The 14,157-nt window shown below is 40.2% G+C and overlaps 1 protein-coding gene across 3 annotated transcripts; it reads right to left on the bottom strand.

Annotated features, from left to right (window-relative positions):
* Positions 1-885: 885 nt before the first annotated feature.
* akt2 (v-akt murine thymoma viral oncogene homolog 2) lies at positions 886-14,051 on the bottom strand. Of its 3 annotated transcripts, XM_059330695.1 has the most exons (15): positions 13,658-14,051; positions 11,541-11,715; positions 11,150-11,281; positions 10,943-11,054; positions 9,487-9,640; positions 8,015-8,146; positions 7,834-7,899; positions 7,658-7,726; positions 7,172-7,294; positions 6,890-7,018; positions 6,158-6,372; positions 5,142-5,229; positions 4,762-4,864; positions 4,058-4,158; positions 886-1,193 (listed from the first exon to the last, which is right to left on the bottom strand). In XM_059330695.1, exons 2-14 carry the CDS (start codon positions 11,584-11,586, stop codon positions 4,079-4,081), a joined length of 1,449 nt encoding a protein of 482 aa, XP_059186678.1. In that variant the 5' UTR covers positions 11,587-11,715; positions 13,658-14,051; the 3' UTR covers positions 886-1,193; positions 4,058-4,078. The 3 variants fall into 3 exon arrangements, with proteins under 3 accessions (XP_059186678.1, XP_059186676.1, XP_059186677.1); XM_059330693.1 differs by lacking the exon at positions 886-1,193 and having other exon boundaries at positions 2,119-4,158; positions 13,658-14,050; XM_059330694.1 differs by lacking the exons at positions 886-1,193; positions 13,658-14,051 and adding an exon at positions 13,423-13,551 and having other exon boundaries at positions 2,119-4,158.
* Positions 14,052-14,157: the final 106 nt, after the last annotated feature.

Here is a 14,157-nt window from a genome sequence, read left to right on the forward strand (position 1 = left end):
TTTAACCATATAATCACCAACTCCTTAAGAATACTCATTGTCATCTTTGTAGTTTTCTATTTGTTTAAACCATGATTTTTTAAAACTGAAATCCTCCAATGTGAAATGTTGAATAAAATCTAGCTTTTATTAATGCCACACCTCTTGACAAAGGTTTTATGCTAGCTACCACATCTTTATCTAGCAACTTCAAAGTAGACTTAAATTAAAGTTCTTCTTCTTTTTATGTTTAATTATAGTGTATAATTGCCTGCCGACCTTTAATAGAAAAACATTTTAAAAAATACTACTGCATAAACTTTTCTCCAAGTGCAACCTCACTAGCCTATTATTTTTCTCCCACACATTTTCTACATGAACTGCTGAAATAAGCCTTTCTCCCTAAATAACTGCATATGTCTTTCCGACAAGTTGAGAGGAGAAATACCAAGTGTAGTTATTTTAATGTATGTTTATGGCCTAAAATTGGCCCGATTTAAAGATGTTGACTCTTAAAAAAGACACACACAGCTTTATTCAGTAAAAATGTTTACTGGCACATTATAGTTGCAAATGTTATAAGCTACCATAGTGTAGCAGGTATCACCCGTTACATTGTAAAGTCTTGCAAAGGGGGGCTGAAACTGTCTACCAGGACAATGCCTTCCCCTTAAAGATTGCTTTTTTCATTGCCCTCTGAGCCTCAACTAACAGCAACAAGCAAAAGAAAACTTGTTACACCAGCATCAGGTGTGACATTCCTGACTGTTGATCACATTCAAATATAGAGAAGCAAGGTAACCATAGTAAAGCTGCAAATCAAAGACTACAAAGCTGCAGGCCTCCCCTTCTACGAATGCTGCATTCACCATCAAGCTTTTTTTTTTTTTTGGTATTTACACAATAGTGAGGAGGCACTTGTTGTGCCTGTGTATGCCTACAGGAGAGGTCAGGGGTATTTACTTGCATGTTCAGCTGTGAAGCATTGCTTAAAGCGTGGCCAGCAGCGAGGTTCAGAGTATGGCTTCACAACCAATATTAAAAAAGTTCAGCAGCACCCCCTTATGGCCATGATAGCAATGAAGGCAAATCCACAGTGGAGTCCATCAGTGCAGTGGTTCCGATATCCGATCCTGCCGTTTCCTAAGCAGGACACTAGGCTAGAGTATGATGGCTGTGCCTGAGCCAGTGAGAAGAGGTGCTGGAGTTGTGAACTGTAAATCAAAGCCATTTGATCACATTATCATCTTCAGGATCTGGGGCCACCTGCTGCCCAATGATGAGGCAAAACCTGCTTCTTTTCTGTGTCCTCATCACCACTTTCATTCAAACAACTCACCGTCACTCACACAAACTTAATGAAAACAAATGAATAGGTGACATGAGGGGTATACCACAGAACGCTAATAGAGGTTTTTGAAAAAACTTTAAACACTGCTTTAGAATAAATGTATTAAACTGCCAATTAAAGTATTAAAAACCCTGCAGTACAAATCCAAAGATTTGGCTTCATCAACCATTGTCTGAAAAATGTTCTGTTAAAATGTATTGTGCAAGATAGGGCTGAACAATTAATCAGAATTTTACTGAGTCACAACAGGGACATGTGCAATATCTATCTATCTGTAAAAGGCATAATGTCAAAAATACCAGTCTGAATTAAGTATTGTCGTGCACAGGTATGTCATAGGCTACAAATTCCATTCATATATATATATATATGTTTATTTCTTTCACTCCATAATTGTTTTAATATATTTTTCAATGAAAAATGAGTGACGCAAATATTATCATTCCCTTTAATATTGTATATCACATCACAATTGTAATATCAGTCAAAATAATCATAATCAGATAATTGATTGTTCAGCCCTACTGTAAAATAGACAATTTTAACTGATTAGCAGAACTGATTATCTCTAGTTTCAGAAAGAATAATCAAATTGATGTTAATTTCAACAACAGTATTTTCCTGCAATTTATAAAGTGTTTTCAATTCAGCCTAAGAAAAGGAATGATATTGCAAACTAGAAATACATTGCTAATATAAAATCTTATTACCGATAGTTACCATCTTCACTAAATAAGCATTCCTCCCATGGAAAACCCCTTGAAATGAAGAACGTAATCAAAATGAAAGCCGTTTTAAAATTTTTAATATATAATTTTGTATATAATGTATACTTAAAACAAGACAATGTGTCTTCCAAAATTTGAGAAATAGATGGACAAAAAAGGGAGAAAAAAAATCAACAAACAAAAACAAAAACAATGACAAACAAAAAAAGATCTTGATGTTCCTTTAGTGAGGCTCAAGGAGCAACCAACATCTCTTCCAGCAATATGGAATATAAAATGCCTGTGTATATGAGCACTTGTGTGTGTTATCATGTGCCGTCATGACTCAAAGAATGCATTTTCCTTTCAACTTAATACATCGGCGGATGTTTTGATTAGCTCCTCGTGTGCAGGTTGAAGGTTGGTCGACCAGCTCGGTTGGATTGTAAACCTGCGGACTGTTGCTCCAGACATATTTATGGAGATTTAAGTGCTTCGACACAACATTAAAGAAAACAAACAAAAAAGATTTGAAACATCAGATGTGGAATCATTTGAAGTTAATCGTCAAACGGTCGTTGAGTCAGTCAATTTTTTTGGCCTCATTATGAAAACGTAACGATTGAACTCTCATTCTTTAAATACGGAACAAAAATAATTTTAAAACTTACACAGATACTAAAAATATAAAATAAACAAAAGATTGGTGCATAACTCTCCAGCTAGGGAGTGAGAATTACTGGATCATGGACAGCGAATGGCTGAGTGCGTCTACATTGGTCTCTCTAGACAGGTTGGGGAACATCTGTGGAGAAGCGTCTAGTCTCTATTCTCCTCTTTAACACACGGCAGACTGGCCTGAATGAAAACTTACTTTACACCTCCAATCAGCAGCTAGTTGGTCGGTAAGTCAGTGTGGACACAGCAACAGGGACTCCAAGAACCTGACTGCTGCATCACTTTGAGTTAAATTAATGCAGCTTTTAAAGCGAAGGTTAGCTATGCAAGAGATCCCAGTTTTCTATTCCTGACTGAGTGGATTCAGCGCCAAGCTGGTCACAGCATTCATTAATTACATGCTTGTTCCCTTTAAAAAAGGCCATTGAGTGTGTTGTGTAGTGTCCTCTCGTCGATATTCCAGCAACAGTTTAAAAACATGCATGAAAATAGACACAAATGGATGGTCGAGTCAAAATGGTTGTTCATACATCCTCCTGCACTCATTTGCGCACACACACACATTCACTCATCCGTTCACTCATACACACGTGCAGTGCAAACACAGAAATGGCTTCCCTCGTCCCCTCCCCCTCGTCCCCATTTCCCCCTACTGTAGGAACAGTCCCACACTTGATTTGTAACAGCAAGTTCCAGAAAGAGCACTTGTTAAAAAAAAAAAAGAAAAAGAAAAAAATCACAAAAAAATGCAGAAATATGGCTTTACATTTAAAACCGTAACAATCAATGAAATAAAATTTTGTTTTTTCCCCCAAATCTTTTCCATTTTCCCAATTTTAATTAAGTTTTTTTTAAATTCTATCAAGTACGATTGTGTGTATAGATGCAGTCTATGCATGGGTTGGTATGTGTGCGTGTGTAGCATGGGTACAGCTGGTAAAGAGGTGGTACTTGCTGGCATAACCTGGTTTTCAAAGTGTCAAGGCTTTGATGTGGTACCCCAGTGTAGTGCAGCAGAGGTCCTGCAGGGAAGCCTAAAGCCGACCCTGAGAGGACGCACAGAGACAAAGCTGCCAGTCTATCCACACAAACCTGCTGAGGTCAGTCATTCACGGCCCGTGTGTTCATCTCATACTCCATGATCCCTGTCTTGTCTGAATAGCCAGGATATGTGTGTGTGTGTGTGTGTGTGTGTACGTGCGTGTCTGTGTGTGTATGTGCGTGTTTGTGTGTGTACGTGCGTTAAAGACCAAATGAAAATGTGTTTTGTGCCAGTTTTTGTTTGTGTCGTTCCCCAGCAGTGCAAGTGTGTATGTGGGATTGTGATCGTGTGTTAGCCTGCCTGCTTCAAGAGTCTGAGTGATCATTCCCGTATGCTGGCAGAGTAGGAGAACTGAGGGAAGTGCGTGCGCTGATCTGAATCCTCTGCATCTAAACTGTCATCTGGAGTATACAGAGAGGGAGGGAGAGAAAAAATACATCCACCAGTTCAAAACAGACAAAGAAATGTATAATTCCAAACTTTAAGCAACTACAAGTACTTTTTAACTGCATATAAAAATAATTTAGTCTTTTTTCACTCATTTAAAAAAAAAACTTTCACTAGCCAGATCTTTATAGGCGCATTTCCATTAGGTACTTTTCCCTCCAGTGAGCCGCTATGGGTGTGGCTTGGGAGAGAGGGTCCACCCAACTTCACCGGTTAGCGGCTCAGAAAGTGCCTGCTTGGGGTAGGTACTTTCTGAGCCGCAATTTCATTTGCAGACTGGTGCAAACTAGACGCTGAGGGAGACGCAGCTAGGAGAGACCGCTGTGGGAGGACTGGGCCGCTTGTGAGTGCTTTGGGACACCACCTGCTACTCGTTAGATTTGTCGCGTGTCGCTTTTTTGAAAAAGAATCGCTGGAGGAGTCAGAATAGTCGCTAAATATAACGACACAAGACACAACACTATTGCTTTTGTCCACAGGGGGCACCAAAATCGACACAGAATGAAAGTTTCTTTTAGTTGCTTTAAAGCACATATGGCCGATGTCGATATACTTACACTTATCAGGGGGAGTTATTGTTATGGTTTGTGCTGTGAACTCATCATCGAAGTAGCGCGTATCCGTCTCTGATGTCACCTGGGGTTTGAAGGGTGGAATAAGCTGAGAAGAAGAGGGATATCAGGGTCATTTTACATTCTGATTATCTTATTTTAACCCCTATAACGCTCCATCTTTGCCCACTTCCGGACAATGACACCATGGTACCAATGGGCTCATTAGCTCTCCCAGTTTCATGTTATACCAGTATCTTCTCTATAACTTGAGAATTGAGCCTGCTACAAGCGCTGAAAGGAAAAGGAAAAGTTGGCCGACAGTTTCGACAGCCTAAACACCAAAGGGTTAGATGCCACGTCATTTGTCCCCTGCAGTACCGCACCTTTTTTTCAAGAACATCCTGCCAGTTGATGGAGGTGAAGAACTTGTGGCTCATCACTTCTTTGGCATCGTCTGGTCCGCCTCCAAGCCTGTAACCAAAACAACACTATCATCACCACCACCACCACCCACTCACCAGCTACCTTTTCTTTGTACAGATAATTGTGCAAACACTGTCATTAGAAATGTACGACAAGCACTTGTTCCCTTCTGACTTGTATTAACCAATTTCAAGACAAATGTTTCCCTCTTTTTTACTACTTACAGGTGCTTGTGTTGGCCAGACAGGCAGTGCTCTATGCGCTAATATTAGCAGCTCTTCGACTGTTCCCAGAACACTGGGGCTCGACCAAAACAACAATCAATTATGTCCTTGTTTATGGCCATTACCCTGTACCAAAACTAATCAAGCAGGAAGAAAGGCTTAATAATGGTGTTATTTATTTTATAGCTGAATATGTGGTGCCCCAGAGCACAGTGGAAGATTCAGAAAACTAATCAAGTGCTGGTGCAAAATTCCAGGAACAAAATGTTTTCCTTGAGCTGTACTGCAGCACCAGCAGTGTCACCGTACATTTATAGCGCTTATTCTGTTGTTTAAAGGGGCAATAGACAAATTTTTTATTATTATCACAACATTATGAAGTAGATGCTGACTGCACAATGTAATGGCTATAAAATAAAATGACAGAATCGCTTAGATTTGTTACCTATAAGGCTTACTTTCCCTGTGAGATTCTGTCTTCCACCATGTCTGATCTCACAGGAAAATAAAGGCTTGATTTAGAGCAAATAGGAAGAGGGTAGATCTTGTGCCTTTTTACTTTTCAGTAATCCGTTGTGATGTGTCACCAAACACATTTTCATTTTTGTAAAATATCTCTAAAATATCTGTGGGTTATTATTAGTTACATTAACTAGTTCTCATGATTCCACTCATCAGCACAAATTGTTCTTCACGTTTACTAAGTAGCGCTTGATTATCAATGTATGGTCCAAAAAACACATTCCACAAACCTTTGTTTGGGATCCTTTTTGAGCAGGCCAGCCAGCAGGGCCTTGGCCTCAGGAGCCAGGTTCTTGGGGAAACGGATCTCCTCCATGAGGATAAGCTCAAAGAGACGCTCATGGTCCTGGTTGTAGAAGGGCAACCGACCACACATCATCTCATACATGACCACGCCCAGTCCCCACCAGTCCACCGCTCGTCCGTAGTCATTGTCTTCTAGCACCTGACAGGGTAATGAATGAAAAGAGTTGAGGGGTAAATAAACAAACAGAATATCAGAGCAGGAGAATCTTTTTTGTTCCTTTGTTTACATTGTAGCCCATGCTTTCCAAATCTCAAAACAACAGTAGCCATCAAATCTTTATCAAGTCTTTCTGGTAAACTCAAAATAATGCAAAAATATGTTAATTTTACATACTTTAATTATTCATCAAATTATAGAACCAGTCACAAGAATTGTGTGGTGCAAGAGTCACCGTAGCCTAAAGATTACATAAAGAGCCCAAAAGAATAATAATTTTAAAAAAACTTTAGCTTTTATCAGGTGTACTGTCCTTTTACCTAGTGCCCCACGATGAAATCAATAAATCAAAATCTAAAATGTTCAAACATTTAACTAGCAATTTATCAAAACTAGCTTTCATCATGTTCTTATTGAGCCTGATGGCATCAGTGCTGATTTACATAATCCGGGTAGCAAAACAAATTGATGTCAGAGTGCACAGCCGTCGTGTAGTTACCTCTGGTGCCAGGTACTCCGGGGTCCCACAGAAGGTTTTCATGGTGGCACCGTCTGTGATCCCCTCTTTACACAGCCCAAAGTCTGTTATCTTTATGTGGCCGTCCTTGTCCAACATGAGGTTCTCCAGCTGTGCGGTGAGAGATTCAAATTAGAGTTAAACTAGTCCACAGCTATGGCTGTATCTCAGGTCTAGAGTGTATGACAATCTTAGGTTATAGAAAATAGCCCTAAGGCTTATTTACAAAAATGAATAGTGCACCGTCAGAAAAAGACGCCTTACCTTTAAGTCCCTGTAAACTACATTGCGTGAGTGTAGGTACTCCAGTGCTGACACTATTTCTGCACCATAGAATCGTGCTCTGTCTTCTGTGAAAACTCGGTCCCGCGATAAGTGAAAGAAGAGCTGAAAAGGGGTGAAAAAATAAATAAAAATAAAAAGGAATAAGGAACAAAACGACTCCTCATGTTCGGTAATTTCATTTAAAAAAAAAATTATTTTCAGTCCAGTGCATGCAGTAACCAAAGCAATCCCTACAATGCATCTTTCACCATGATGCATCAAATCCTAAATTCATAAACCTTATGGTGCTTTCACATTTGTAATTCTGTTCATTTGGTTTGGACCAAGGGCAAAAATAATACATTCTTGCTTTCCTTTTTTTTACACCCTTACTACAATTAGCCATCTTCCAAAAGGTCATACACAAGTATAATATTGACACGTTGGACACCATTGTAGACCAAATGACAAAGAGGAAAAACTTACTTCTCCTCCATTTGCATACTCCATCACAAAGCATAGCCGATCATGCGTTTGAAATGCATATTTTAGTGTCTGTAGAGGAAGAAAACAAAGATTAAATGTGCATTTTACTGATTCAATGGTCCCTTTATTTTTTTACAGTAAAAACTAAGACGACAATACAGGCGCAGGTTACTCACCGTTAAAAAGGGATGCCGCGTATTTTGGAGAACTCTGCTTTCTGTAACTGTGTGTGCCACTTCATCCTAGAGGAATACACACATATACACATATTCAGTGCATGCAATGACAGCAATGCCACATGCTCATAGCTAGCAACTTTCCAAAACAATTTAATGCACGATTTTACTCAGCACTAACTTTAGCAATGATGACTTCTTTGCGGAGGATTTTCATGGCGTAGTACATCCCTGTCGCCTTTTCCTTAACCAGGATCACTTTACCAAATGTCCCTTTTCCCAGCAGCTTCAGATAGTCGAAATCACTCATAGTCTGTTGGAATAAATGTCAAACATAAGCCGTGACATTGGTGCACCTGTGAATTCTGATGGGACTCTGAAATGTGTTATGCCTATATAATAGCGCTGTAACAGTTTGGGGATTCATACCCAACTGTCACGGTTCAGTGCATGCAGCTGCCTGCAGAATACACGGGATGTAGATTATTGCATGTGATGTGGAACCAAAGTTCACAAGCTCAGGTTACAATTGGAAACTGTTAGACGTCCACTGCTAGCAGCATTTGCTGAAGTTAGCACAACAGAGGTGGAACAGCGGCCTGCAGGTTCCCGGTCAGCAATGACAACAGTAGAGAGGGAGTTGCGTATCATTCAAGTATAATGCTGTCTATCGGCCCGGCTCCATCTTTGTAGGGCATGTGTTTAAGGCCTGTTGTCACCTGTTGCCTTTTGGGAAAGTGTTTGTTTAGTGATGTACAGTGTATTACAGAAGTGTTTGAAATTTTCGTAATTTGTATAGTGTAAATACAATGATTTGTATAACGTTTACCAAAGTTACCAAGGGGCAAAATGTTACCTCAGTCCCCAGCAGGAGAATTGTGTCAGTCTTTAACACTACTGTCAGTTCAAAATTAATGAAAATAATTTCCTCATGCATTTTGGGGTATTTCTTGTTGCACGGAACCAGGCTATGAAACGAACAGTGACTTTTGTGTACTGTTACACCCCTATTATGTAATAAAAAGGCCTGTCTAAAATGTACACAATAGAGATGAGCATTCTTATGAGTCAATGGCTCCCAAATATACTGTCCCCACTGCTGATGTTGCACTGTAATGTATAACACACAGACACACATTTCTCTCGAACACCGGAGACATGACGTCATGCTGAAAAAGTAAATAATTCTCCTCAAGTTAAAGAATTTGGCTCTTACATTACATGCCTGTGACAGGTATGTAGATAAGGGAGACACACTGGGAAATCCCAAAAATAAGCATAGGTCCATAAGATTACATGATAAGGAATCAATATAAAACTACTTGAAAGAATCTCAAACTTGACTTCATCAGTAAACATTAACGGTTATACGCACTACATCTCTACTCACTGTTTTTTTCACTAGATGACAAAGTCAGCAATCAATAGAAAAAACTAAGTCTGTAAAACCAGAACCGTTCAAAATCACTGAAGTAAATCAGCAGCAGACAAAATATATCTGCAAACGTTGCACTCCACTCATTTAAAGGTTGCTTCACCAAAAAAGCTTTGAGAAAGAGGCTTAAAGTTTAAACAACTTGCTCAATAAAGATGGGCTTAGCTGGACAAACACAGCAAACACTGCTGCCAGCCACTGCTTGTGCAAATACTGACCACTTTTGTGCGGGATTTGGACACAGCAATCTCCATCTCCTCTGTGCCGCTGCTGTCACTTGGCGAGCCAAATTTAATCTCCATGGGCTCCTCATCCTGCTGCTGACTCTTCAGGCTATTTGCCACAGCCTGGATCGATCGCATCCATTCCTCCCTACACAAGAAGAAAAACACACATTACCTTTATCAAATCTAGCCAAAGCCGTGTGTACATTACTCTGAATTTATTCTATAAACGTTTGAATTGGCAGAGGTTTTGCCTTAAGGTAGAAAGTGTGGTTGACAGTGACAAAAATATACATCTTCAAGAAAAAAAACAGTAGTCTAACGAGCTAAATTTAGAAGGTAGAGGATAATCTGGTGGGCTGCTAGGATTTGGTTCTTGGCAGAAACAATGTAAACAAAACTAAGTGATTGCTTTGGTTAGGGGTGAATAATCAGGTCTAATCTGGCACTGAATTCTATCTCAAGCATGATGGTCGTTCCTACTCTCTCAAACTTAAATGGATTTTATTGCCTGTGGTGAACAATGGTCCATTTAAAGCTGGGATACGCAGCGTTTTTGTAATTCAAGTGGTTTGAAAGAAAACTAATCGTCTGCACCTTCTCTTAGCTCTGCTTTCAGGCTTCAGAAAATCTTTCTTGTGACCTGAGACTTTGGCCAGTAACAGGTCAGTTCAGAGAGGGTGTTCCTATTGGCTGTTCTAAAAATGCAGATGTACATGCACTTCTCTTTATATTGTGAAAGCCCGATTTAATAGTGGAAATCCTGCAGAACAAGTTGCCATTCCAGCATTGGCAAGAACTGCCTACACTGCAAAGCAAAAGACTTCGCCACATGGAGTCTAGAGGAGAGTCTGACAATGTGTCAATTTAAGAAAAGTGTTTATGTAGCTAGCCAGGGTCTCAGCCAGTTTGTCATCTCACATGTTTTCAAAGAAAACAGGATGGCAATTCTCACCGAACTGCTGGTATGTCACGGCATCGGGATCGCAATCGCAACCATGATTGAAATAAATAACCAGTATGAATAACAGTATAAACAGCTGCAGGAGGAGGGTTATATTTTCAAATTCTGGCTGTTATTCCTTGTGTCCTTACTGTATATGACTGACTCATGTAAAACATTTTTTTATTCTTCTCTAAAGACACTGTTAATACTTGTGTCATATACATTCTAATCTACTACATCTTTTACATTTCTAAAGTTGATCTGACTTGAAGATTTAACTTTTTGTTTTGCTGTATTGAAATACCACACTGTAATTAATAATGGGGAGTGTAAGTGGGCTGACACTGAGCAGATTTTCCAGTCTGCCTGTCACCAGATTTGTTGTTTAGTTTGAGGAGGATGGAGGAGGATACTGGCTGCCCACTACAGGCGGCAAACTCACTGGGACCTTTTCTACCAAAGAGACATAAAAACGACTTAACAAAACATATTAATGTGTTTTACCTCTCCTCGTTGCTGTCTACATGGAATGTGCGCTCAATAACGGAGGTCCATTGCAGGCAACGAATAACAAATGTGTTGGGCCTTGGGCGCTCGGTCTTCATCAGCTGGCATTCTGTAAGGCAGAGACACATCAGCGAAGGCACCAATAGCAAAACATTAAAAAACACTTCTCAGGCTGATATTTGACAACCAGAAGGGCAAACCGACCTGCGACAGAGAAGTTGTTGAGTGGTGGGAGGCTGTGGTCACTGGACATCTCAGGCTTCTCTTTGTAGCCAATGAAGGAGCCATCACTCTTTAAGATGAAGTAGCGAGGCCGCCATGTCTTAATGTATTCACCTGGAAAACACACAGTTGAAGATTTTTGATGTTTGACTACTTGCTTGTCTTTCAGCTTTAATATGGCTACTCCGTGTCAAGATATTAATCCATTGTCCACAGTGAGCTGTGTGATCTTCTCCATTATGAGGAAACTATAAACATGACAGGCATCATACATGCCTATGGGGCAGTATTAATAATACAAATATAGATTTTAACAAGAATTATCACTTTAATGTACTCAGATGATGGAGAGTGAAACCAGAGGCCTCCTTACCTCTCTTGTGGAGCCATCCCTCTCTCACAACACTGACTTCATTCATGCTGGGGCAGAAGACTGTCTGGGTTGGGAGGGGGCTGCAGACAAGCTGGTGGAAATTGTGCAAACTGTTCCTATTGGTCAAGTGCCCGACAGTGGCTCAGATTAAAAAAATATATACTTCATGTAATACCTGTAGGAAAAGAACAGAAAGAGAGTGAAAGTGTAACAGTGTCCATAAGAGGCAAAATCAATAATAATCAAAGCTTGGTAAAGCTTTAAAGATCATCAATGATCATCTGCTATAAACTATCCATATCAGAAAAAAACAGAAGTTGATAACTTACTGAATGAATGCACTGTTACTCTTTGTTAAATATTTTTATTCTCTGCTGGTATGGTATGAGCAAAAGAGCTGAGTAACTTTGGACCATTTACAATTCATTTCCTCATTTTAAATAAAAACATAGCACTGAGTTATATTTTTTACATATAAAAATGTGTGAAATTAGAAACATAGGGAGCCAGCTGGAGTAAACCATAGAGGTGCTGTGTTGCCAAAATGGAGTAAGGAGTACATAAAAATAGGCCGCTTTACCATGTTGTTATTTCACTTATTTAATGAATTACCAGAATACATGCTATATAGTGATATATATCGTCATTGAGATACGGAATGACGTATATAGCGATAGAACATTTTGATCAGATCACCCAGCACTATGTGAAATAGAGCCTGAGAAAGGAAGTAAAACTACAGCCAGGAAGGTTGAGGTGAAGACATAAAATGAAACCGATTTCTCAAAACAAAGGAAACTCGCTGTATTGCACTTGATGCCTATCTGAGTGTTTTCACCACAGCTCTGCGCTTGAATAAATTCCTCATATTTGGAGGCACTCGGTTGCCTTGAAACACAACTCCACAACAAAGAAAACTGCTGAAATCTGAGTATCTGCTCATATCTGATTATCTCACACTTATGAGTAACATCCAAGATTAGGCTAACATAACGACTATGATGACCACAAGATAGATAGTTAGATATTAAACCTTCAGGCACCTCCATCATCCCATGAAACTTGCCCTGACATACAGTATTCAAAGTGAAAATATATCTAAATATTGTAGATATTGCTACTCTAGTGGTGTCAAGTACAAATCATAAACATGCCACTCATCTAACAATTAGCTAAATGGCTGCAAAGCTCTGTATTGTCAGGTGGAACAGCCTCCCACAGCTCTTGCTGAATGTTTGTGGAGAGGCCTTGGTGATCCAGGGTCAGCCCTAAACCAACAGCTTATGTTAGATAATAGGTTTACCAGAATTTCTCAGTATTTCAGTGAAAGTGATGGGGTTGAATATTACAGTGCATACAGTCAACCAGAACACAAAGGCTGTTTGAACGGCTTTGTTTACAAAGATAAAAAAAACTGATAAGGCTTCCCACGACTCCAGACTTTATAGCCATCAGAGGTGCATCCACGGTTGTTCATAGCTTTACACCTACTCAGCCACTAAAATAATGGCTGGAGTAACACTGGCTGTTGTTAGAGATAACAAGAACAACAACGTTTCGCTGTACACCCGTTGAAGCTTTACCAGTCTTACAAAAAGGATACTACAATATAAACAAACAGGACATCTACAATAATATCCAGTCAAGCGTCAAGGTGCTTGGTTTACATGTAGCACCACTTGAGGAAATAAAGAGACCATAAAGACCAATACTTTATATAACTACCCAGTTAATGAATGTCTGAAAATCACACACTAACTGTACCCTGTACAGCCACAAGCTGCGGAGCGTAAACATTAACGTAACGTTAACATATCCTCATGCTTTCAGCGTAACGTTAGTGACTAGCTAACTGAGGCAAAGTCAACAAACGGTAAGTTACCTTTCAAGTCCAAGACAGCTCGTTAGTCTCTCAGTAAACAAGTTGCTACAACACTCCGACTATAACTGATGGACATGTTGGGCCAAGTGGCGCGACAGACAGCAGTGAGGACACTGACCATGACCGCATTACGACCAAACAAGGCAGCTAGCCAAATAGCTTTCAAGCTAACAGCTAGTTAGCATGTCAGTTAGCCACTTGCGCTAGTTCTCATCATCATCCCGGCTTTCCTCACCTCCACTTCAGCGATAAAAAGGTCCCCAGCTGGTCGGTTCTTGAAGAGGCTCGGGGGTACGCTGCACAAAGCTCCCAGCAGCTACCACTCCTCAGCTTGTGTGTATTGAACTCTGTCAATGATCACACAGCTTAGCGGACTGCTTGTTTTCTTCTCACAGCAGCGGCGGAGCGGCGTGCTGGTCTGTTGCTGCTGCAGTGGTTCACTGAAGCGTATATGCGAGCCAGCGAGAGAATAAAGTCCACTGAGCTCCTACCTGATGGATATTTATGTCGAATACGAGTAAAACTAATTTCAGAATCCTGGACCGATAAAACCGCCTCTTTATGGGTTTAATATGGTTAGTCGCCTGCTTAGCGTGGAGCCCTCCGTCCCAGCCAGACAGCACAGCAGCCCGCAGACGCACACAACAGGAAGTGACGTACGAGGCCAGAGAGGGTCCACTGCACCTGAACAGTCGGTGTGAAAGTACATCAAGTACTATACTGTAACCTTACCCT

Source organism: Centropristis striata, chromosome 4 (genome assembly GCF_030273125.1).
Source record: "Centropristis striata isolate RG_2023a ecotype Rhode Island chromosome 4, C.striata_1.0, whole genome shotgun sequence".
NCBI classification, from domain to species: Eukaryota; Metazoa; Chordata; class Actinopteri; order Perciformes; family Serranidae; genus Centropristis; species Centropristis striata.